Below are 26,187 nucleotides of genomic sequence, written 5' to 3' on the forward strand. Positions count from 1 at the left end.
TCCAGCTGCCACAGCCCGCCTCGGGCCATCCCGTCCCTGAGAGATGCTCATTTAACCTGTTGTTAAAAACCTCCAGTGAGGATTCCACATTTCCATAGATTTTGTATTTCTGCATGCATATATGGACAAACCTGGATATATTATATTACATTAAGTGAGCTGTAAGTTACAATTGAGCTTATTAGCCAATGTTTACAAATATCATTTATGAAATTTCTTTTCATTATCAATGGATGACCACCATTTCCAGTTGTGCAAGATATTATACGTTAGAGTCCTCACATTAGAACTATTGCTTCTTTTTTTGCTCTCTGCAGCCTTCTATAGATATGATTCAATTAATAAAAATACAATAGCTCTTCACACTTCTATAAATGCATTTAATCCAAAGATTTCCAAATTCATAACATCTTTTTGTGGGCGCTAAGATTACATCTATTTTACAAATATGGAAGCTCAAGACAAAGTGTCTCAAGGTGCCCAAATGTGCCCTATCATGGCCCATGATAATAATTTGCCTAGGACCTGAAGAAGTTATAGAAATGCACAAGTAAATGCTTATATTCAAAATGCATGTGAAACATCAAAATATTTCTTGTAGTGTAGTCTTCTTGATAGCTAAACAGAAAATGTATGCAATATCAATAAAAATCTGCAACTAATTAGTTTTTACTTCAACCCACGGTTACGTTGATAGGGTGTGTTCAGAGGCCATATTTTATGCAGGGGTTAGCCCATCTCTCTTACACTGAGAAGTCCCAAGTATGGGGTAAAATGTGTAACTACGGCCCAAAATTATGAGCAAAATCTTATTTAAACAGGGCACATACCATGTGGTGGAATTAATTTATGTGGTGCAAATAGTAGAACCCCTGTGATTCGTTATTTCTGGTGTTCAAGGGAGGAGGCACCTTCTTCTGAAATGCATTTTGTTGTGAAAGACGGGTAACTGTAGAACTAAATGAGTGACATCCCTCAGTATCCTGGACAGATTACAAGACAGGGAGGGGGGGAGATGGTACTTGTTTTTCCCATCCCAGCATTCACATGCCCCCCAAACTCCCAAGAGATAGGCTGAAAAAAGGCAGGCTGCATTCTGTTGTCATGTTATTTCTCCTCTAGGTTTTAAGCCTTTGGGAACCACGTGTTCTAGGGTGTTTTTCTCTCTCTACACCCAGAAGGGCTAGAAATAGATTTTTTTTGTAAAGAGGGAGATTCTTGGGAACTCACCTCGCTCTAGGAGCTGGAGCTGAAAGCCCCCCGTTTTGTGACATTCGCATTACGCACAATACCTGCAAACTAAAGCACCGAGTCCCCTTGCAGGCCACCAGGAGTCGGGCACGCGGCGCTCTCCGCTCGCCCAGGCTGCCCCGCCTCGCTCTCCGCTGGAACAGCAACAGAGACCGAAACTACATTCCCCAGCATGCCCCGCTCCAAAGGGGCGAGGGTCACTACGCATGCGCATGCTCCCAGAGAGAGGCTGGGTACCGTTGGGCTGCTTGCGGGAAGGACTCCAAATCCCAGAGCGCATCGGGAGTTGGGGCCGCGGCGCGTGCGCACGATGCGAGCCGCGGGTCGGTTTGAAGCGGGCGAGAAGCTCCATGGAAACGGGGCCGGGAAGTGTCAGCGAACGGGGTAAGGGGGGGGGGCGTTGGCTCTGGAGAGCCAGAGCTCCCATCGCGGTGGCGGGTAGGGGTGGGTGGGGGGGGGGGGGAGTCCATTCACCCCCTGACCCGGCAGCCTCGCCCACAGGTAGCGGACGAGAGCGGGGCGGTTATGGCCAGGCCGCCCATCTCCCCCATGAGCGTCAACGCCACCGCGCCCGAGGCCTTCACGGTGCTGCAGCAGCGCATGCGCGTGGTGGAGGAGCAGAGCAGCGCGCTGGTGAGCGAGCTGGAGGCGCTGGGTGCCCGCGGGCCGAGGTACGGGGTGTCCGGGGGGCGCTCCGGCTTTCGGGTGTTGTCCGCGTGACCCCGCTGCGTCTGCGCGAGCGGGTGTCAGGGCGTGTCCCTGGCGGCGATGCCAGCTGCATCCATCATGGGGCAATAGCAAGACACGTTCCAGCCCCACGCACGGAGCCCTTTATACGGCCGCGTGGTCTCTTCTTCCAGCCTCCATCTCTTCCCTTCAAAGCCCGGAGAGGCGCCTCCGAGCCACCGGCCCCTGAGCCCTGTCCGTGCCAGAGCCTCATTTGTAGGTGAGAACGCCGTGCTGTGGAGGAACTGTGACTCCCTGGTGAATCGAATGTGCCGCTTGGAGAGCGTGGTGCAGACCCTGAAACTCAACCTCTTCCGGTTGCAGACTGAAAAGGAGCTGAATCCCAAACATGCAGGTACCGAAAGGAGAACGCTGTTTCTTGTGTTGGTGGCACATATCTTCCATCTTTTTCATCCCTTCCGGTGCAGTTTTCCTCCATTCTTTTTGTATAATGGCTTTTCCAATCTTCTCTTGTTGTCTGGCAGCCCATTTGGAGCAGCGTATGAACGCAATGCATGAGGAACACTTGCAGGAACTGAAAGTTGTGCAGCTGGAGGCAATGAAGTTGCGCCAACAGCTAAGTGAGGCAAAAGAGGAGGTAGAAAAGGCACAGGAAGAAGTTCAAAGATTAAGTGCTGCTTTGGAAATTGCCACAGCAACCAAGGTACAGAAGCTGGCCGTGAGTGAGCATGGTGATATGTATCAGAGGGGTAGCCGTGTTAGTCTGAATCCGCAAAAGCGGAGAGGTGCCACAGGACTCCTCGCCGCTCATGGTGATATGCAGAGAGTTGCAGTCTTTGAAGAGCATATATATTGATTCCGTTACTGATGCACTGGTCTCTAAATGCTACCAACTCTGAAAATGAGACTGCTTTGATTAAGAATGTGTGATTAGAAATAGGGATGATAAATTTAGATTAATTGGCTAATCAAATAGTCCATACAATTTGTCCCAGGGCTGTTGCTTCACTTAAAAGGGGAAAGTGCTGCGGGGAGCATGGGACCAGCAGGGGACTCAAGCAGTTCTCTGCTGGCACTTTGCTTCCCATGGCATTCAAAAGTGGCAGCGCCACACAGAGCCCCGGATGGTCAGCGGGGAGGGTTCCCAGCTGACTCTGGACTCCATGTGGCGCTGCCACTTGGAAATGCCACAGGTAGCCCAGGCCAGCTGGGGACTCACTCCCCAGCTGACCCTGGGCTGTACACAGCATTTCAAAGTGGCAGTGCCACATGGAGCCTAAGGGCTGGCCTCCGGCTCCACGCGATGCTGTTGCTTTGAAACTCCCTCTCATCTTTTCCCCCTGCTTGCTGGCTCTTTCTTTGAAACTCCCTCTCATCTTTTCCGCCTGCTTGCTGGCTCTTTCTGCTTGCTGTCTGTAAAGGAGGCTAGTCAGTCACATCCCTAATTAGAAATGGCATTGTGTGGGTGGAGCTGTTTTCTTTGGAGTAAAAAAAAATAGTGTCATCTTTGTGAATGAGGCTTTCTGGATCCAGCCATAAATGATGGTGCTAAATTGAATGTAACTGTGTGTTTTGTTTGTTTTGTTTTGTTTTTTAAAGCCAAAACAACCAGCCACTCAAGAATTGGGGTTCTTGCCACTTCCAACTCATGGATTGCTAAGCACATCTCTGTTTTTTCCCCTGGTTCCCACAGCTATGCCACCATCCTTCCCACTGAAAAGGACTACTCTGGAATCTGTTATCTCATCTTCTTGTCTTAATTGGTTGCTGAAAAAAAATGGTTTCTTAATATAGGAATTGAACCAAGGTCTCAGCATGGCATGTAATGTCAAACAATGCCAATGGTTACTGGCTAGCCTGGTTTTGAAGTATTCTTGAAAGTTTTGCTGCAGTTGTGAGGCAGAAATTTATTTTTGTTTTGGTCCTTTTTAGACAAATGTAGCCATTGCATCCGAGGAGTTGAAAACAACAAAACACATAATGAATCGTAGACTTCATGAGGTAAGGGCAAAAGAGGATTAGAAGAAAGACAGAGGTGATAAGATTTTTTGGGGGAAAAGTCTGGATGGTGATCTGGGTATGAATCTATCAAAACCAGGAATGGAATATGCACATCTGAAAAGGCCCCAAACTACAATCCTGAAACAGAATATCCTTCCTGCAAGATAGAAAAATACATTACTAGAAGCTTCTGACAGAGGCCTGAGTTTCATGGTAGATTATAGATGAAGAGTAAAACCTATTTGCTTTTTGTGGTCATGGAGAATGACCTCATTGCTTTGAAAAATGGAAATGGTAACTCAATGTCTGCTGGCTAGTGAACAAATTGTAGCAGATGTTATGGACCTTCTTATGAACTAAAGAAACTCATCAGGACAATAAGATATCTAATGTCTGCACTGTAACAGGGTGTGAGCTTCTGCAAAGCAGCCTAATCCTGTTGGGTTATGTTCCTTATGTGATTTAATAACATCTCAAGCCAAATGAGTAACAGTTCTGAAAGACTCAAAAGGTGTCCTAATCATGTTCTGGCCAGAAGATGAATGTTTCATGCACAGGGGTCGACAAATTATAGAAAACCCTACTTGCCAGACAAAAAAGGGACTCGCCACCGTACCCCACAAAAAGTGTTTTTTAATGGCATAAATTCCTAATAGAACAGTAATTACTAATAAGTTATTAATAAATATCACCCAGGTTATTAATAAATATCTTATAAACCTCTACCTTTTTTCTCTGCTGCCATGTCTCCTCCCCTTGCTCCATCAGCTCCCCTGGTGCCTGCTGCCCCCCAACCCCTCTCCCTCTGCTGTCCTGACTCCTGCCCTTCTCACTGCCCTCAGCCTTCCTGAGACCTGCCCCCCTCCGCCAGCCCTTCTCTCTGCCCTGTGCCCACTCGTCCAGGAGCCCCACTCTGATCGTGTGAGCTACCCCTCCTCATCCCCTCTCCTAACACCTCCCTCTGCACACCTTCCCTGCCTCTCTCCTTGGTGCTGGTCCCTCTCCTGCAGGTGTCTGCCCTTCTGCTTCACCCCCAGAATCCCTTGGCACCTGCACCCTCCTGGTGCCTCACTGCCCTTGCCCTTGCCTCTTCCCTCACTGCCCTTGCCCCTTTTGCTCTCTTTTTCCCTGATACTCACTACCCTCTGCTCCCGTTCCCCCTCATGCCCTGTGCCCTCATAGATGCCTTGCTCCATCCCCGCCTTCCTCATGCCCATCCCTTCTTTCAAGCCTTCTCCCAGCACCTCCCCCTCCAGCCCCCAGTGCCCTTACCCTCTCCTCTCCCAGCATCACCCTGTCCCCCCTCCCACTGACACCTCCCCTCCTGCCCTTTTCCTCACTGTCTGCACTTGGCCCCCTGGCATTTGTCTCTCCTGCACCCCTGTCCCTTGGTGCCTTCCCCTTTCTTTTTCTTCTTCTCCTGACCTCCTCCCCTCAGCATAAGCCCCTTTCCCATATTTTTCCCCTCTCCTCCCCCCAGCCCAGCCCCTTCCCCTCTCCAGGGGCCAGCTCTAGATTTTTTTGCCCCCCCCCCCCCCCTTGTTGTTGTCTTTTACACATGTTTGCATTTTACAATGGGTTTTTTTTTGTTTGTTTTCTTTTTTGTCCCGGCATTTTAGCCCTATAAATAACAAATAGCATTTTCATTCGTTTTTTTTCCATAAAGGCAAAGGCGCTTCAAGTGAACTCCCCCTTTCACTCGCTGCTGGGTCACAGCAGCCTTTTCCCTGCTCTGTTCAGCCCCTCCCTATGGGCAAGCACCCTTCACTCCTGACCCACAGGGGGACCAGGGTGAAGGGACAGCACAGAGCCAGAGGGGTGCAGGGAACAGTGGGAGAGTACGGGGGTGGTGCAGGGAACAGGCAGCACAGAGCTGGGGGGGCAGGGTGCAGGGGCGACGCAGAGCCAAAGGGTCGCAGGGAAGAGGGAGAGCACAGGGTCTGGGGTGCAGGGGAGGCGTGGGGAACGGGCGGAATGGAGACAAAGGAGGGCTGGGGCCATGGCAGGACTGGAGCCGGTGGGGCGGGCCCTGGCTGTTCCGCACACCGCAGCCAGCTCCCAGGAAGACGCGGCCAGAGCCGAGCTGCCACGGCCCTTTAAAATCAGCGGGGCCAGGTCACACCAGCATCCTGGCGTCCCACCTTGCGCCGAAGCTGCACGCAGGCAGCCTGGTGGGAAGAATCGCCGCATTTCCCCCTTCCCAGCAGCACTCTGCTCCTCCACCAGCCGACGGATCGGACGGGGCCGCGCCGCCCGTAGTGCGGGCTTCGTCCAGCCCGTGTCAACGGCCCACCGGGCCAGTCCGCCCCTGCACTCACCAGCTGGAAAAATCTACTCGCCACAGGCGAGCGGGCGAGTGCATTTGTCGAGCCCTGTTCATGCAATATGCAGACCTCAGTGGTGGTTCTCAACCTCCAATCTTAGGGCAATGGTTCTCAAACTTTTTGGCCCATAGTCCACCCCACTCAATGCAGACCTTTCTGTAGATTACCAGCCAACCACCCCTGATGACAAAATGGGTGGGGGATGCGGTCTGGGTAGGAGGTAGGGCTGAGGGGGTCTGGGCAGAAGGGAGGATGCAGGAACAGGGTGGGAGTGTGGGATCTTGGTGTGAGGAGGGTTCCTGAAGGGAATGGAGGTGTGGGGGATAAAGGGACACTTACCTGGCTCTGTGCTTCCTGTTGCTTCAAGGCACTGCCCCATGCTGCTTTCATTGGCCGTGATTCCGACCAATGGGAGCAGCGAGGAAAAGTCTCCAGGTGACAGTTCTCCCAGCTGGGGGGAAGGGCAGTGGCAGCTCAGTGAGCTGCTTTCTTCCCCTTGCAAGCTGGATGTGGCCCGCAGGCTCGTCTCCCCTTCCCATGCAGTGGGAAGCTGGCCCTGGTACTCCAACCTCATGGAGTTGGAGCATCAGTGAAGGCTGACTGATGTTGAGGGGGAGACCCAAGCCCGCAGCCTACCCACAAAATAGTGGTCCACAGACCACATGTTTATAAACACTGCCTTAGGCAGGAGAGGGGAACCTGTTTTGGACTGGGGGTCACTGATCCACAGAAAAATTATTTGGGAGCTGCACACAAGTGAGAAGCCCCTACCCCCCAATTGAGAAGAAGACATTTCTCTTGCACATCAGAGCTGTGAGTGGCCAGGCTAGTAGACTGTGTGCTTTATCCCTATGGAGGGGCTGAAGTACCAGTGCGGGCTCCCCAAAACTGGGGGGAGCCCCAAGCCATGGGGGCAGGATCCAGGCAAGTTAGGGGCTACATCTGGCTCCTCCGATGCCAGGCCTTAGGTTCTCCACCCCTGACTTAGGGCACAGAGAGAATGTGAGATGAGTAATAAAAGTAGTTGGTGAGATCATTCAAATCATTTCTTCCATTTGAAAAATGGATCTTCCCTTCTCTGTGTTAACCTCCGCCCCTCCTCCCCCCTGCCCCTCCCCACACACACTGCCTCTTCCTTTATAAAATGGGAGGAAAAGAAGATCTATCCCTTTCTTAGTTTAAAAAAAAAAACAAATCATGAGAGCTTTTTGGCATTCCCTTGAGGCACAGCAAGCTCTCACTCTTTCTCACACACACATATTCCTAACAATGTAGGAATTTGCTGTATTTCCTTTGCTGTATTGAACTCCTATCTACTTAATTAATCTTCAGTTCTTGTGGCTTGGTGCTGTCTCCAGCCACATACCCAATGTTTTGTCTCTTGTAGCTAAGGGAGCAGCTGTCCCAGGAGGCAAGCCTCCGGGAGTCTTTGGAGGAATCCCAAGCAACCATGCTGCAACATGTGCAGGATATGGAGATAACCGTGGAGTCAGAACGGCAACAGGTTGGAGAAACACAGCTCCTCTTCCACTTTTTCCTTTGGCTCTCACCCCTTTTTTTTTCCTTGAGCAGGAAGAAGTTCTACTGGAGTGTTTTACCTAAAAAGCCGTTAACATTTTTCTAATCACTTAACTTCAGTATAGAAGCCATGGCAAAGGGAATATTGATTAAATAATCATAATGCGGTGTACAGGTCTAATATTTGACAAGCAATTCAATGTGACTGCTCTGCAGAGAAACTGACCAGCAGCTGTGAGGTCCAGCTAATGTAAAAATAATGCAGGCAGAAAGTCATGCAGCAGAGTGAGGGCAATTGAGTTTGTTGCACTGAATGCAGAACATTTACCTGCCTTGTGAGTAGATGGCATATAATTGCATCTGCAAGCAGCTCATTGTCTGTGGAGACAGAGTATATGCGCTTGGGATCAGAGTGGCTGAACTGGAGGAGCTCAGGGAAATAGCTGTGTACCTATGTGACTTTCCTGGACACAGTAGAGCAATCCTACCCTCTGCTGGTAGCCCCTGTGCTTTTAAGGAGAATGAAGGGCTTGGGGAAGGAGAACGTCAAGCTGAATTGGAGAGAAATAATCCTATAGTTGTCACCCTCCTTCCAGATGATGTCATGGCATCCTCATACAGAGCATGCCTCTCAGGAGAGGATGCCTGTTATTAGGCAGAGAGAGATAATAGTAGTGAGGAGACATGGGTATGTGATGGGTATAAGGAAGAGGAATTTAGGATTAAGGACTAGGCTCCTTCATTCCTGAAAGATTCCCAGTATTGGAAGGATGAGTTCCACTTAAACCAAAACAGAACCAGATTATGGGCATGTAAAGCTTAAAGATCAGAAGAGTTTTTAAGCAAAGGACTGAAGTAAGCTAACAGGTGTGGAAGTGCACACGTTTCAGACAAAGGACTTCCCTTAGGAGAGGGATTATTAAAGGGACATTTCAAAGCCTGCTGAAGAAGAGACCAGAAGTTAATAAAGTAGAGGTATGAACTGAAGAGAAACAAACAAAAAAAAAACTTATTAAATCACGCCACATGCAGGCAGACAACTAAATATTGACAGATTTTATAAATACTTACGTACAAAAGCTTTAAATATTAATATGGGTAAACTTGAGTTCCTGGTATGAAATGACATATTGATATTAGGGACTGTTACAGGATGGGACTCACCACTGCAGCACCTCCTCTTGGTAGCACTGGAAATTAGCTCTGTCAGCAGGAGCACCTCCCTCTAGATGGAGTCTCACCCATTGCTCTGCTCTACTCTGCCCAGGCTTGGACTCTGGAGCCACATTGATCCTGGACCATGGTGTCCTACTTGGGACACTGCCCTCTGCCAGTGCCCACTACAGTGGTCACTTGCCTTAGTCTAGCATCTGCCATTGTGGTCAATTGCAGTCTCAGTCTAGCCCCTCACTTCAGGAGCAAGCCCCAGGCCTTCCAAGCCACACGTCAGTGGTGATTAGAAACAGTGCAAGGAGGCATGAAGGGACCCACACCAGCCCACTACACAGGGTCTCAACCTAGGAAATGTCTGATGTCAACCTTGTCCTGCCTTCCTCTGCTCTCCTTCACTGCCTCTTGTTCTGTGGGCTACTTCCCCTGTGGCCCTTTGCATCCTCCTGGCTCTTCTAGCAAGGCTGGCAGGTATCAAGCTGGAGCTTCCCTCTGTAGCCCCTGAGCCTGCCCAGCACTGCTCTCCTGATGGTGCTTCCATGAGCCTAAGCCCTCTACTCTCTGCTGAGCTGCCCAAACAAACTACACCCTGATTAGCTCCTTAAAAAGTCCTCTCCAATTTGCCAGGGCTTTGTGCAGGCTCCCTCCAGCCTACTTTAATCTACCCCAGCCAGTGGGAGGAGCCTTATGTGTAACCGTTAGCTGTTTAAACATGTATACTAACACATCCCTAATTGATATAATAGGCGTCACAGAAATTTGCTAAAATGATGGTAATGAATGTGACATGATTATACTAGAAAAAGTATGGAAACAACAGAGCAGGTTGCACTGGTGCAAGACTGGTATTATACGTTAAAAAAAGTTTAGAGTTAAATGTAGTAAAAATCTTAAATCAAATAGTGTCATGGAATTTCTATCCATAAAGTTTCCATGCTTGAATAACAACAGTAGGAATATAATACTTACCCCCCTTCTATCACCCCGACCATCCTTAGGGTGGGAGGTAAAGATAAAATTTCTAGACACTGTTCATAACTGCTTCTTGGAGCAGCCTGTTCTAGAAATCTATAAGGGGAGAGGCAATTCTCAATTGAGTTTTAAGTGGCACATGGAATCTGGTCCAAAAGGTGAATATAGCTGAACCACTCAGTAACAGTGACTATAATGTAATTAAATGTAATATCCTTATAGGGAGGAAAATACCAAAGGAACCCAATATAGAAATGTTGAACTTCAAAAATGGGGACAAGTTGGACCTCCCTGGTCCAGCATGGTTGGATCCTGACCGGTCCTGAATGGGAGAATTTGCCGACCCAAGGGAGGTGTCCCTTGTCACCAGTCCCAAACCAACCAGCTCCCTACCTCTGGACCACTCTCTACCCCCTTCCCTGCCAGGCTGTCTGCCTTGCTTCTGCCAGCCCCTGTACCCGGGCTGCTGCAGGCGGCCCAAGTTCTCTGGCCCCAGTTCTGCTGTGGGACTCCGGTCCTGGCCGGGCTGCTGGCCCTCTTGCCATTAGACTCCCAGGCTCTCTGGTCCAGGAGCATCTGTGGTTTGGCAGGTCCATGGATGTTGCCAGACCAGTGTATGCTGGGTTTCAGAGCTCTAATCTGTACACATAATAAGGAGGTTAGTTAAATGGAAATTGATAGTTATGAATGAAATGCCTGTAAGCTTCACGGAAACTTTTTAAAAACACCATGACAGAGGCTCAAACGATATATGTCCAAAACGTTAAAAAAAATCAATAAAATGCCATTATGGCTCAAAAGCAGTATAAAAGATATCTAGAAACATAAAGTGCTCTTTTAAAAATTGTAAGTCTGAGTCTAATAAGGAAAACAGGATGAAGACCAGTGTCAAGTATTGCCAAAAAAGATTTTAAAGAGCTACATGCAAAAGACACAAAAACTAACAGCAACAATTTAAGTACATGATCACCAGGAATTCTGCTAAACCAGTAGCGGCATCAATGCATGATTGAGGAGCTGAAGCAGCACTCAAAGATGACTAAGCCACAGCAAAGAATTGTAGAGGCTGTGAGGGAGATTCCCATACCTAGGCCATTCTTTTTAGGTGACAAATCTCAGGAAACATCTCAGATTGTGGAGACAGTAAAGGAGGTTTTGGAATAAACTGATTAATTGAATTGTTGTAAGTTACCAGGACCAGATGATATTCACCTAAGAACTAAATTATGAAACTGTAGGACTATTAACTGATGCGTAACCTCTCTCTTAAATTAGCTTCTGTAGCTGATAACTGATGGATACCTAATGTGATGCTGAAATTTTTAAAAAAGGGTCTATGTCGATCCTGGCAATTAAAAGACGGGAAGCCTAATTTCCATAGCAGGCAAATTGTTTGACATTATTGTAGAGAACAGAATTATCAGTCACATAGTAAAGATGATTTGTTAGGAAGATCAACTTTGTTTCTGTAAAGAGAAACAATTCCTCATCAGTCAGAATTTTTGAGGGTGTCAACCAATATACACACACAAGCGATCCAGTTAAATGGAAATTGATAGTGCCAGTTATAAATGAAATAGTATATTTGGAATTTCAGTTATGAATGATATATTTGGAATTTCAGAAAGCTATTAACAAGGTCCCCGACCAAAGGCTATTAAACAAAGTAGGCACTTGTGGGGTAACAGGAAAAGTCCATGGACTAGTTGCAAGATGGGAAACAAAGGGCGGGAATAAGTGGTCAGTTTTCCCAATGGAAAAAGTACATGGTGTAATTTCCCTAAGAGTCTGTACAAGACCTAGTGCTACTCATACATGATCTAGGAAAAAAGGGATAATCATTGAGACCACAAAGTCAACAGCCCATACAAATTTATTCAAGATAGATGAATCCAAAGCAGACTGTGAAGTGTTACGAATGGATCTCACAGAACCAAGTGACTGGACAACAAAGAGACAGATGAATTTAAGTGTTGCTAAATACAAATAATTCACATTGGAAAACATAATCCCAACTGTACATACAAATTTATGAGATCTGAATTAGCTGTTACTGCTCAAGAAAAATCTTTGAGTTGTTGTGGAGAGCTCTCTGGATACATCTGCTCAACACACAATAGCAGTCAAAAAAAGTAATTGATGTTAGGAATCATTAGGAAACGGATATACAAGTCAGAAATTATAAGGCCACTATATAAATCCATAGTATGCCCATACCTTGAATATTACATGCAGTTCTGGTTGACCTAGCTCAAAAAAGAGATATTAGAATTGGAAAAAGTACAAAGAAAGAAGGAAAAGATTTTTATATGAGAGGAGATTAAAAAAATTAGGACAGTTCATCTTAAAAAAGAGACAGTTAATGGTGGGATAGTTCGGAGGTCTATAAAAGCATGAATGGCGTGGGGGGAGAAGTGTTATTTACCCCTTCACATAGCACTAGACCCAGTGGTCACCCAATGAAATGAATAAAGAAGCAGGTTTAAAACAAACTTCTTCACAGAATGCACAGTCAAGCTATGGAGCTCATTTATGAGGGATATTATTGAAAGCCAAAACTGCAAGTTGAACCTCTCTAGTCTTGCACGCTCTGGTCCAGCAATATCCATGATCTGGCATGATATTAGTAAGCTGGATGTCCACTTCTCATGGATGTGACCAAGTTTTCCGTGGTCCCATAAGGTTTGTTTACAGACACATCCCATCTGTCAGAGTTCTCTGTTGTTATTTAGCTCTAATTTACCCCTAGGTTACGTCTAGACTGGCATGATTTTCCACAAATGCTTTTAACGGAAAAGTTTTCCGTTAAAAGCATTTGTGGAAAAGAGCATCTAGATTGGCACGGACGCTTTTCCGCAAAATCACTTTTTGCGGAAAAGCATCCGTGCTAATATAGACGCGGTTTTGCGCAAGAAAGCCCCGATCGCCATTTTCGCCATCGGGGCTTTTTTGCGCAAAACAATACCGCGTTGTCTACACTGGCCCTCTTGCGCAAATGCTTTTGCGCAAGAGGGCTTTTGCCCGAACACGAGCAGCATAGCATTTCCTCAAGAAGCACTGATTTCAGACAGTAGGAAGTCAGTGTTCTTGAGGAAATTCAAGCAGCAAGTGTAGACAGCAACTGCTTTTGCGGAAAAACTTGCCAGTCTAGATGCAGCCCCCATGTCTTCTAAGTATCCAGTAAGCAGTGGAACTATTGGGGTAATACTGCTAGACAATATTGACATCCCGTGGTTCAGCAAATTCTCTGGTTCGTCACTGGTCAAGTCCCAAGGATACTGGATTAGAGTGGTTCAACCTGTATAAATACATGGAGAATAGGCCTATCAAGATAGTCAAAGATGCACCCTCTGATCTGGGTGTCCCTAAACCTCTGACTAGAGATGTATGCAAGTAGTTGACTACCTTACTACTTGCATTCACCCCCTTTCCCTTACTGCCTCTATCAGAGGGAGTTGGGGAGGGGAGAGCAGGAGCTGGCTTAAAAGCCAGTTCATCCCCAGCACTCTGATAGAGTGTCGCCTCTCTGTCAGAGGCAGCAGCGCAGGGAGAGACGTGAGGCAGCCTCTCCCATTGTGGGTACAGGCATGCCACGGACAGGGGCTGCTGGATCTGGCACGAGCTCGGCTGGCTCAGTCCCGGTTCACACGGGTCTGGCACCTGCCCCTTCTTCTTGTCTGCATTTAAAATGCAGACAAGAGTCAGGTGGGCAGGCAGCCCGGCTCTTACTACATTTACACTGTCGAGCCACAGCGGGGTTAGGTCCTGGACCTGGCATGAGCCAGGACTGAGCGCTTTCCCTTTTCGACTAATCGTGTAGTTCAGGGGTCTCCAAACTTTTCAGCCCGAGGGCCGCATTAACTATCAAACAGCAGTTCGGGGGCCGACTACACACTTGAGGTCCAAATAAAAAACAATCAAAACATGGATGTTGTTTTTAATTATTTATTTAATATTATTTTATTCAGTTATTATTTAATAACACATTGATACACTACACATGAACACCTGTATTAGTGTGAATGGTGAAATTGTTTCCTGGATGCCAAAATAGCAGACATTTCTGGCTTTAGATTTGTTGTCCCTAACATCAACAGTGACCTGAGATTATCATCGGACAAGTTTGTTCTCAAATTGTTCTTCACGTATTTCATTCTTGAAAATGTTTGTTCACACAGGTATGTTGTTCCAAAGATTGAAAGGTACCTTGATGCAAAAGTTTTGACATTAGGAAAGTCTTCCTTGGGCAAAAACTGGTAAAAACCCACCAGTCCTATTTTGAACTTGTCCCTAAGGAGGTCATTTGCTTGCAACTCAATGACTTCCAGCTGCAGTTTATCTGGGCAACTGGCCACATCTGCTTCAAATGGGTTTTGAAACACTCTCACTTCTTCTGCCTTTGAATCCAAGTCAGAAAACCGCTGCTGAAACTGCAGCTGGAGGTCTTTGATGATCTCGCATGCAAATGACGTGGGGAACTCAGCTGTTGCTTCAGCCATGAAGACCTTGCACTGCTGAAAGTGCGTCAAGTTGTTGGCCTGTACTTGTTCCAAAAACAAGACAAGTTTGGATCTGAAGGCCTTTAGGTGGGTGTATAGATCAGAAACTAGATTTTGCTCTCCTTGTAGTTTTAGGTTCAGAAAATTTAAATGACTAGTTATGTCTGCAGCAAAAGCCAATTTCCATACCCACTCTTCATCAGACAGTAATGGCTGTGGCTTGCCTTTACTTTCCAGGAAGTCACCTATTTCCTTTCTTAACTTAAATACTCTGCTCAGAACTTTCTCACAACTTAGCCATCTTACTGTTGTGTAATATGGTAAATCTTGTGATTCTGTGTCTGTATCTTTCAACATGTCTCTGAACTGTCTATGGTTTTGCAATGTAATGATCGGTTGGAAAACATAATGCACTACTGCGTGCCTCTATTTTAATTCGGTAAAAACATAACGTCCACGTAAGCAGCGGCTGATCTTGGCAGGATACACGTAAATTTCCGTAATTTTTTTTCCGTAGACAAAAAGGTCTCCACGGGCCGGATGAGAGGGCCTCGCGGGCCGCATCCGGCCCGCGGGCCGTAGTTTGGAGACCCCTGGTGTAGTTGATCATTTTATTTTATTTCACGATTAGTGAAATATCCGCTTCTTAACCTCTGACTTCCGGAACAACAGGGGGAACAGTCACTCTTAAAGTTCTTGTAGATTTCAAGTTATACAGGAAACTAACAGAGAATGAACAAAACAAGAGTGGATTAAAACAAGAGAAGAAGCTTTAATTTAATCCATATCATGCTTTCTAATACCCGTAGTTATCAAAATATCCTGTTATAATAAGTAGCACGAGAAGAGAGAGTGGTTCACACATTCAGACTTTGCTAATTTAACAGTCTACCTTCAGTGACAGATCCACAAATCCTGTCTTTCAGTGGTCCTTATAAATGCAGTCACTGGCCATCCTGCTAATCTGATTTCACTTCTCTTGTAATAGGTAGTGGTGTTATCTCTAGGTCCACCCCTTTGGCTGCATAAGTTAACTAGGGATCATTTTTACAACCTCTGATTCCCCACTACCTGTCCTTTGTTTGTCTTTAAAATGTTATAACTAAAACATTAGCTTTGTCCTCTCCAGTATGCTAACCTTTTAGATTCCAAAATTTGCTAAGATTCTTATGTTTTAATAAAACTCTGTATCGCAGACAGAAGCTGATTGTGTGTTATTGCTGTAGGTACAGGTGCTGCAACAGAACTGCCATGGGCTGCACAAGGATGTCCAGTTTGCCCAAGAGAGGCTAAAGAAGGAGGAGGAGAGAACTGCGCAGCTGGGGCAGGAGTGTACTCATCTGAAAGCTGACCTGGGTATGACAGCAGGTTCTCAACTAGGACTGAATCTTGCATTTTTTGTTTCAGTTTTCACCAAACAAGTTAACAGAGTTTGGATAACACGGTGAACATCAGTGCAAATGGGGCAGGATCTCAGGATAAAATAGGAAAACAACAAAGTTTAAAAATTACTTGGACAAATTAGAAATCTTCAGGTTGGCATGGTCTGATGAAATACATCCAAGAATATTTATGGAGCTGGCTGAAGTGATTGATTGAGCCATTAAAAATTATCTTCAAGAACTCGTGGAGGATAGAAGAGATTTCACAGAACTGGAAGAGTGCAAATAAGGTTGAAAAAGCATACTCAGAAAATTGTCCTTGATGGTTCACAATTGATCTGGAAGGACATATCAAGTGGGGTCCTGCAGGAATCTGACCTGGGACCAATTTGATTCAATATTCTTATAAATTATTTTCAATAATGGCATATAAAGTTTGTGGACGATACCAAGATAGGAGAGATTGCAAGTGCTTTGGAAACTGGATTTAGAATTCAAAATGATCTGGAAAAACTGGAGAAAATGGTCTTAAATAGGATGAAAGTCACTAAGGTCAAATGCAAAGTACTACACTTAGGAAGGACTAGTCAATTGCACAAACACAAAATGGGAAATGACTGCCTCGGAAGAAGTGCGGCAGAAAAGGTATCTGGGTATTATAGAGGATCACAAACTTTAAAAAAGTGAACATCCTTCTGTATTGAGCAAGACACAAGAAGTAATTCTACTCTTCTCAGCACTGATAAGGCCTCAGCTTGAGTGCTGTGTCCAGTTCTGAGCACCACACATCAGGAAATATGTGAACAATTTGGAGAAAGCACAGAGAAGGAGTGCAACAAAAATTAATAAAGTTTAGAAAAAGTGACTTCTGAGGAGAGATTGAAAACACTATGTTTACTCTGGAAAAGAAAGATTGAGGGGGATATGATAAGTCTTGATGTACATAAAAGGCTGTTAAAGAGAAGAGGGTGATATATTGTTCTTAACTACTGAGGAAAAGAAGTATCGGGCTTAATTTGCAGCAAAGGAGATTTATATTAGACATTAGGAAAATTTTCCTAACTGCAAAAGTAGTTAAATACTAGAACATATTACCTAGGAATGTTTGGAATCTTTGTCATTAGAGGCTTTTATGAACAGGTTAGACAAATACCTGTCAGGGATGGTCTAGATAACACTTAGTCCTGCCTCAGTGCTGAAGCTTGGGCTAGATCCCTTCTTGTCGTATAGTTCTAATTTGTTAACACTACAATGCCATCCCTACCAGACAATAGAGGCTTGAGTGACTGAGGCTCATCATTTAAAACCTACTAAAACCTGCTATTTACAATCTCAATTAGACTATATTGCCTAATAGAAGGAGTGCTGGTTATGAGGTAGTGAAATCTTGAAGAGATTTCTCTTGGTTTTTATCCAAAGCTGATGAACTTTTTCCTAGAGAAAAGTGGCTGCAATAATAATAGGGAGAAGGCAATAGAATGGAAGCAATTTTCTTAATGGGTTTCATCAATGCGAGTCTCTTTCAGAGAAGATTTCAGCTAGTGAGTAGGACATAATTCTTGAACTGATATTTGGGTATTATGCTGTTGCTAATCAATTGGTCTTTAGGAGATATGAGCTGGGATGTAAGTTAGTACAGCATGAAAGTTCCCTGATCGTTTTTCCTTTACATAATTTGGGATATGTTGTGAAAAGAACTGTGATATAGAGGACGGATTTAATGAGGAATACAAGAGCTACTTAGAACAAAGATGTCCGTGATTGAAAATTTAGTTGATCTGATTAGGAATCCCTGTTTCAGTGAAGTAAGCCGGTGAACTTTCCATCCAATTCCAAACAAAAGTGACACACTTGAAGAATGAAAGATCCACTCCTTCAGGGATCTACTTCTTTCTTTAAAAAAAATAAAATCTCTGTTACTCACCCCAAAAAGATCCACAATATTGCCTAAGTGTTCTCCCTAGGTTTCCTTCCCTCAAGACCCGTCTGTCCCAGATTCTAGCTCCTAACAGAGAGCCACTCCCTTTTTCTTTATGTTCAGGATGAAATATAATGAGCCATATCTGCCTCACTGAGACAGCAATAATTAACCTGCAGCTTGCTTAAGGGTTCCAACACCCACTAAGAGGGCATGAAAACAGGAGGATCTTGCTACTCTGTTATAGTAGGATTGGTTGGGTGGGAGACAGCTCTCTTCCTATACAAACCTAGAATAATTCCCTTTTTCCCCCAAACAAAAATCCACCTCTTCCTCAAGTAGCAAATTTGGAACAAAACTTAGTGATTTGCTAGTGTGCATTAAAGAATTAAAACCTAGTACTCGTTACCAAGTGTTTTGATCTTTTTCCCACCGATTGAATTATGAAGAAATGGTACAGAATTTTTTATTTAGCATTTTTTCTGTATCTTCTTCAAAGGGAGTCTGTTTATCTTTGGGGCAGAAGTTAAAAGTGAAATTATCCTTCTGATTATTCTTCTTCCTTTGTTGTTTGAAATATCTTTTGATTGACCTTTCCAGATTGTTCTTTAGATATTGCAACCAAGAATCTTTGAGTCTTTGTTTTTATATTCTTTTCATTTATGTATCTCTCATCCTCTTCACCTCTGGTAGTATCTCATTCAGAAACAGTGCAGAACTGGAAGAAGCAAAGTATACAGATAGTTTTTTCTAAACCAGCAAATGTACATTTTGGTGTACCTTGAATGTCTGTTTAAGCTAGGGGCCTAAGTTTTCAGACACAGAGCCATATGTGATGTTGCATATCATTTGGGTGTATAATTACCACATAATTCAAGTTATGAGTACAGTTACCCAGTGTACATGTTCAGTCGTAAGTAATTTAATGCATAAGTGAGACAGGCAATTGTGTTCTTTCCTCTTTAAAAAAAGTAGCAGTCTTGCTTGAGATTACCAGAAAGGAAAGATATGTTCTACAGTGATCCCGTTGAAAGGTTAAATCCATCTATAAAAGTGTTATCAGACAGAGCAGCATGCTTATGGAAATCTTGCATATTTGTTCCATATTCAGTTATCTAAGCAACCCACTTTAATTAAAAGGATGACATTTTGATTTATAACCATGAGGTTTCATGGCTTTGTTTTGGTTTTGCTCTGCCTTAGATTCCAGAAACTACATCATTTCCCAGCTCAGTGAAGAAGCAAAAGTAAGTTGTAACCAACTTTTGGAGGTGGAAAGGGTTGATTTGTCTTCTTTTTCTAATTTAAAAGGAAAATACCATTGTATCTCAGTCCAGACCTACATCCCCTGTGTTATTCCTCTCATGTACAGAGATTATTATGTGGGTGAGACTGTATAGTGTGTTTTTATGTAAACAAAGGCCACCCAGAAACACAGGGCTTAAATGAATTTAAGACCACGTTAATTCTGAATAAAAATATCTACACAGGACCTTAATATGCTTCAAATAAATCAATTTTAAATTCATATTTTCTAGTTAGTTTTATTAATTTTTCTGAGTTCATGTGTAAGAGAAATGTTTAAAGGTAACTAAACAGTTAGTAAAACCGGGATTAATGTCACAAGTAGTATGCCTAAGTAAGGCCAGGTTTGTACTTCAGGGGAAGGTGCAGAATTGAATGCAGAATTCCAAGCATGGCTGCAACAGGGTCATAGAAAGAGGTTATTTACTTTTTAATCTAATTTATGTTGTGTATTGTGGTAATATATTACTTCTACTTGACACTGTCTAAATGTAACAAGTTGTCACTGCCCCCAATGAGCCTACAGTCTGAATAAGGTCTGTGTGTATGCAGCCAAAACCTGTGCTTGAAAGCAAAAACGTTTTAGTGAAGTCAAGGCTTGGTATTTATACATAACCAGTTCTGCAGCCATGGTGATAGATGAACAGATGTAGGATTTGTGGTAAGAGGAGAGTTTAGAGTCAAGGATGATGCCAAGATCACCAACAGTAAAGGTAAATAGGTGTTTAGAATTGATGTGTTTGTGCTTGACCATCCAAACAAAGAAAATGCACACAGAGAAATGGCAACTGAAGTCTCAGAATATTGGCTAGCATTGGCAAAGCTCTGTCAAGTTTTGTGAGGAAGTTTATATTAGTGGAGTCCAGGCTGGCATCTACAGGTTCTCAAGTAGCATTGTCACAGACTAATCAGCTCCATTTAAAAAAAAGGTGAGACACAAATGTAAAATTTCCTGCGATGGTGAAACACACCATGTCTGTTTTAACCTTTTCTCAGGGAAATTCTGTTTGATTCTTCTCTTTAGAATGCACAGCTGTCTTTCAGCAAAGAACACGAGGAAAATGTGCACCTGCGATCTGAAATAACAGCTCTGCGAGAGACAGCAGAAAAAGTACAGGTTATGAAAGTAGCATCTCTTATCATATCCTGGAGCTAAAATATGGGGGATAGTATCTACAATGACTATCTGAGCATGATTCTCGCATCTTGATATTCTGGTGACAATGAAAAGCCTTTGGATACAGATGTTAAATATGACAACTTTAGTTTCTTGATGTGGTAATTTGAAATTCTCAAATATTCACTTTAGTTTATGGTCTCTGATTTAGCCACATTTCTAACATAGACTTTCATTGTTGTTGCTGCTTTTTAGAGATATACTTAGGCTTTTAAGAAGGTGTAATTCCTACATATTGAAAAAGTATAGCAGAGCTGTTGGGCCTGGATAATTCATCGCCCACATAACGGCTGAACATTATTGTGGATTCTGCATCATTTGAAGACTTTAAACCAAGACTGGATAGTTTTCTAAAGCAGATGTGATAGCTCATGCAGAACTTATTGGCTTGGTGCAGGATTTCCTGAAGGTGGTATTGTGGTCTGTGTTAGAACACAATATGATTATAATGGTCCTTACTTGGCCTTAGAATCTATGAAAGATACTTAAATTGTTGCTTTAGTAACAACAGGATGTGCTGCAAAATGTTTGGAGTTTTTGGCTGAAAATGCTCTTCTCTTCCATCCCCTACAACTGTCCTGTTTAGCAGCAGGTCTCCATATGGATCCCTCCAGTGTTGGACACTTGGCATTTCTGCAGCACTGCCGTTGTGAAAATTGTAAAGAGATGTCCCTTATAAAAAAGCATTCTGTAATGAGTTCATCGCAGAACTGAGAATAATTAAAAGATTTCCTGATATCCAGTCTTCTATGTTTGTCACAAGGCTTTTCTTATTACATTTTTACATTTAATCTGACAGAGTTTATGCTCCTTTCTATTTTCCTCACTAGGATTGAACTTCCACTTTTTAATGATGCCTTTTTATCACTCACTACTTCTTTTACTTGGTTGGTAAGCTATAGTGGCATTTTTTTAGATCTGTTTCCGTGCTTTTTAATTTGGGGTATACATTTAAGTTGGGCTTCTTTTATGGGATCTTTGAAAAGTTTTCATGCAGCTTGCAGGGATTTTACTTTTGTCATGGTACATTTTAATTTCTGTTTAACTAACTTCCTCATTTTTGTGTAGTTCCCCTTTCTGAAATTAAATGCCAAAGTGTTGGGCTACTGAGTGTTTTTCCCACCACAGGAATGTTAAATTTTATTACATTATGGTCACTATTTCCAAGCAGTCCAGTTATATTTATCTCTTGGACCAGATCCTGTGCTCCATTTAGGACTAAATCAAGAATTGCCTCTCCCCTTGTGGGTTCCAGAAGCAATTGCTCCAAGAAGCAGTCATTTAAGGTATCGAGAAATTTTATCTCTGCATCCCGTCCTGAGGTGACATGCACCCAGTCAATATGGGGATAGTTGAAATCCCCCATTATTATAATTTTTTTCATTTTGATAGCCTTTCTAATCTCCCTTAGCATTTCATAGTTACTATCGCTGTCCTGATCAAGTGGTCAGTAATATATCCCTTCTGCTATATTCTTATTATTAGAGCATGGAATTACTATCCATAGAGATTCTATGGTTCATTTAAGATTTTTGCTTCATTTGACTACATTATCTTGCATGTATTTCATGACTCTACATTATCTTTCACTCCTCCACCAGCATGACTTGTGCTGTACTTCCAATATATTTTGTACCCTGGTATAACTGTGTCGCATTGATTGTCCTTATTCCATTGAGTTTCCATGATTACTATTATATCAATATCCTCCTTTCACGCATCTGACGAAGTGGGTCTTTGCCCACGAAAGCTTATGTTCCTACACTCCTACACTATAAGGTGCCACAGGACTCCTCGCTGCTCCTTTAATAAGTACAACCATCTAATTATTTAGACTTCCAGCACTTCAAAAATTTGTCACTATTTATCTGTCTACCAATTCCTGATGTGATAGACTCTTTTTCTTTTGATTGTTTCTCATCTGATCTTAACCATATTTTATCATCTTCCATCCTTTCCTCCTGACTAGAACATAGAGAGTCTCTATAAATAGACTCTCCCCTAAGCGCTGTCTCTGTCCAATCCTTGTTCTTCACACCAGTGGGCTTTCCCCCAGCCCTTAGTTTAAAAACTGCTCTATGACCTTTTTAATATTAAGTGCCAGCAGTCTGGTTCCATTTTGGTTTAGCATCATCAGTATTCTGTGGAGTGATGATGTAGCCGAAGTGTCACTGAGTGAATCAGGGTAGAGCTTCGGTGCTATTAGCTTTGCTGATACTGTTTTCTGCAAGTCTTCCAGCTTTTTTACAGCAGCACACTTTGTGGCCCTTCCACTGAAAAGTGGTGTTATCTGAACACTTTTCTCAGTGGGACTAATTATAGCAAGGGTCAGACCAACCTTCAAAACTGCAAAAAGACATGAGCAGAGGAAAGGTAAAAGGATGTGATAGGTTTGTAAACATTTTTATTTCTGCTGTAGGAAGTCTGAAATAAATTTTGTGTCTTTTCCCCTTTGTAGGCACTTAATGACCAGTTGAACCAGCAATGCTCGGAACTGAGTGTTACACTTCGAAGCGTTTCCATGGAGAATGCTAAACTCATTTCAGAACATCAAGCCATGCTTAAGGTATGCAGTTCATAATTAGGCTAGTAAATACCTAATGGGAAGCATCTTTGACTCAGAAACCAGGAAGAATAGATGTAGGAAAGCTCAATAATTAGTCTACATGAATCCAGTAAAATATTTTATGGATAAACACTGAATTCTAATTATCTTGACATAGCTGGTTTTGAACACTTGTATCAAACTCCAGGGCACTAGTGACTTCTGACCTTCTTTAAAACATAACTCTTAAAATAATCTACACTCCAGAGGTTTAAAAAGAATCCCAGTTTATACTTAAACTTATTCATTAGAAAAATGGAGACAGAAGCCCAGCAGCAGAGTGGGGGCTATCCTGTTTATTGCGTCGAGTGTAATATGTATGATTACCTGCCCTGTGGGCAGGTGGCGTATGTGTGCACCCGTTGCAAGGAGCTCCTGACCCTCAGAGACCGAGTTCGGGCTTTGGAGGCCAGGGTGGCTGAACTGGAGGAGCTAAGGGAGGTAGAGAGCTATGTTGATGAGACTTTCCGGGACACTGTAGTACTGTCCCACCTCCAGTCTGAGAGCCCCAGTGCTCTTAAGGAGGATGAGAGTCTCAAGGGAACAGAGCATTCAATGGGAGCAGAGGGAAACCATCCCGTAGTTGGGACCCTCCTCCCAGAGGATGTTGCGGTATCCTCTCGCACTGAGGATACCTCTGAGGGGGAGGGAACGCCAGTTAGGAAGAGGCAGGTGTTAGTAGTGGGTGATTCGATCATTAGAAACATAGATAGTTGGGTTTGTGATGACCGGGAGAACCGTATGGTCACTTGCCTGCCTGGTGCGAAGGTTGCGGATCTCTCGAGGCATCTAGACAGACTTATGTATAGTGCTGGGGAGGAGCCGGTGGTCGTGGTACATGTAGGTACCAGTGACATAGGGAAGGGTAGGAGAGATGTCCTGGAGGCCAAATTTAGGCTGCTAGGAAAGAGACTGAAATCCAGGACCTCTATGGTGGCATTCTTGGAAATGCTTCCAGTTCCACGCGCAGGACCAGGTAGGCAGGCAGAGCTTCAGAGTCTCAATGTGTGGATGAGACGATGGTGTAGGGAAGAGGGGTTTAGATTTATTAGGAACTGGGGACACTTTGGGGAGAGGGGGAGCCTATACAGGAAGGATGGGCTCCACCTAAACCAGGGTGGAACCAGACTGCTGGCACTAAACATTAAAAAGGCCATAGAGCAGTTTTTAAACTAAGAGATGGGGGAAAGCCGATTGGTGCGGAGATGCACGTAAATCGGAGGGAGACTTCTCTTAGAGGAGAATCCATTGATAGAGATTCTCTAAGCTGAAGTCAGAAAGAGAGGAGGGGAGAGGGCAAACCATGGGCCAGAGCAGACAAACAACCGCATACAAAGGAATCTAATGCATCAGGGAAGGGCAGACAAATAACCAGTGGCAAATTTCTAAAGTGCTTGTACACAAATGCTAGGAGTCTGACTAATAAGATGGGTGAACTAGAGTACCTCGTATTAAATGAGGAGATTGACATAATAGGCATCACTGAAACCTGGTGGAATGAGGAAAATCTGTGGGACACAATCATACTGGGATATAAAATATATCGAAAGGATAGAGCAGGCCGGGTGAGTGGCGGAGTGGCACTGTATGTGAAAGATAATGTAGAATCAAATGAAATAAAAATAGTAAGTGAATCAACATGTTCAATAGAATCGCTATGGATAGTAATTCCATGCTCCAATAATAAGAAATTAGCAGTAGGAATATATTACCGACCACCTGACCAGGACAGCGATACTGACATTGAAATGCTGAGGGAGATTAGAGAGGCTACCAAAATAAAGAATTCTATCATAATGGGGGATTTTAATTACCCCCATATTGACTGGATACATGTCACCTCAGGAAGAGAAGCGGAGATAAAATTTCTCAATGGCTTAAATGACTGCTTCTTGGAGCAGCTAGTGCAGGAACCCACAAGGGGAGAGGCAATTCTCGATTTAGTCCTGAGTGGAGTGCAGGGTCAGTCCTGGGACCAATCCTTTTCAACTTATTCATAAATGATCTGGAGAAAGGGGTAAGCAGTGAGGTAGTAAAGTTTGCAGATGATACAAAACTGTTTAGGATAGTCAAGACAGAAGCAGACTGTGAGGGACTCCAAGAAGATCTCACCAAACTGAGTGATTGGGCAACAAAATGACAAATGAAATTTAATGTGGATAAGTGTAAAGTAATGCACATCGGGAAAAATAACCCCAACTATACGTACAGTATGATGGGGGCTAATTTGGCTACGACAAATCAGGAAAGAGATCTTGGAGTTATCGTGGACAGTTCTCTGAAAACTTCCACACAGTGTACAGCGGCGGTCAAAAAGGCAAATAGGATGCTAGGAATTATTAAGAAAGGGATAGAAAATAAGACCCAGAATATCTTACTGCCCCTGTATAAAACTATGGTACGCCCACATCTTGAATACTGTGTACAGATGTGGTCTCCTCACCTCAAAAAAGATATTTTGGCCTTGGAAAGGGTTCAGAAAAGGACAACTAAAATGATTAGGGGTTTGGAACGGGTCCCATATGAGGAGAGGTTAAAGCGACTGGGACTTTTCAGTTTAGAAAAGAGGAGACTGAGGGGGGATATGATAGAGGTCTATAAAATCATGAGTGGTGTGGAGAGGGCTGATAAAGAAAAGTTATTTATTAGTTCCCATAATAGAAGAACTGGAGGACACCAAATGAAATTAATGGGTAGCAGGTTTAAAACTAATAAAAGAAAGTTCTTCTTCACACAGAGTGTAGTCAACCTGTGGAACTCCTTGCCAGAGGAGGCTGTGAAGGCTAGGACTATAATAGAGTTTAAAGAGAAGCTAGATAATTTCATGGAGGTTAGGTCCATAAAAGGCTATTAGCCAGGGGGTAAAATGGTGTCCTTGGCCTCTGTTTGTCAGAGGCTAGAGAGGGATGGCAGGAGACAAATCGCTTGATCATTGTCTTCGGTCCACTCTCTCTGGGGCACCTGGTGCTGGCCACTGTCGGCAGACAGGATACTGGGCTAGATGGACCTTTGGTCTGACCCAGTACGGCCGTTCTTATGTTCTTATGAAAGCTGTGACTCTGAAAGAGAGTTGTGAGGGTCATGATGGATATTCAGCTGAACATGAGCTGTTGGTGTAATGCTGTGGCTATGTGCTCATGCTATCCTTGGATGTATAAACGGGAATATCTAGTAAGAATATAGAGATTGTGCTGCCTCTGTATTTATTGCTGTTGCAACCTGTACAGAAGTACTGTGTCTAATTATGACATCCACATTTCAAAAAGAATGTTGAAAAACTGAAGTGAGTTGTGTGGCAATATCCAGTTCTAAGAGAAATACAGAAGTCCCTGAACTAAACAGGAGATGGGAACTTAGGTTTAAATAGCAACTTTGTGC

At 43.9% G+C, this 26,187-nt stretch overlaps 2 protein-coding genes across 11 annotated transcripts in view; one reads left to right on the forward strand and one right to left on the reverse strand.

The window, feature by feature from the left end:
- The window catches only part of HECW2 (HECT, C2 and WW domain containing E3 ubiquitin protein ligase 2), a 309,520-nt gene that overhangs the window by 260,179 nt on the left and 23,154 nt on the right, over positions 1–26,187 (reverse strand). Inside the window, exon 1 of one of the 3 annotated variants that reach the window (XM_075934227.1) lies at positions 1,293–1,404. The exons of 1 other annotated variant lie outside the window; for it this stretch is intronic. The gene's annotated coding sequence lies outside the window, so the exon portion shown is untranslated. Of the gene's footprint in view, positions 1–1,230; positions 1,405–26,187 lie in introns of those variants that run through there. One more of the 3 variants, XM_006117907.4, reaches the window with a different exon arrangement.
- Positions 1,434–26,187, forward strand: part of CCDC150 (coiled-coil domain containing 150) — a 48,388-nt gene continuing 23,634 nt past the window's right edge. For 2 of the 8 annotated variants that reach the window (XM_075934234.1, XM_006117901.4), the window contains exons 1-10: positions 1,492–1,635; positions 1,753–1,922; positions 2,112–2,332; positions 2,463–2,641; positions 3,871–3,939; positions 7,651–7,767; positions 15,649–15,778; positions 18,926–18,969; positions 20,052–20,144; positions 22,663–22,770. In XM_075934234.1, coding sequence (XP_075790349.1) covers positions 1,777–1,922; positions 2,112–2,332; positions 2,463–2,641; positions 3,871–3,939; positions 7,651–7,767; positions 15,649–15,778; positions 18,926–18,969; positions 20,052–20,144; positions 22,663–22,770 — 1,107 coding nt within the window. In that variant the 5' untranslated portion in view covers positions 1,492–1,635; positions 1,753–1,776. Of the gene's footprint in view, positions 1,636–1,740; positions 1,923–2,111; positions 2,333–2,462; positions 2,642–3,870; positions 3,940–7,650; positions 7,768–15,648; positions 15,779–18,925; positions 18,970–20,051; positions 20,145–22,662; positions 22,771–26,187 lie in introns of those variants that run through there. The other 6 variants (XM_075934235.1, XM_075934236.1, XM_075934233.1 and 3 more) reach the window with 6 other exon arrangements.

Source organism: Pelodiscus sinensis, chromosome 7, assembly GCF_049634645.1.
Source record: "Pelodiscus sinensis isolate JC-2024 chromosome 7, ASM4963464v1, whole genome shotgun sequence".
Classification (NCBI taxonomy): Eukaryota; Metazoa; Chordata; order Testudines; family Trionychidae; genus Pelodiscus; species Pelodiscus sinensis.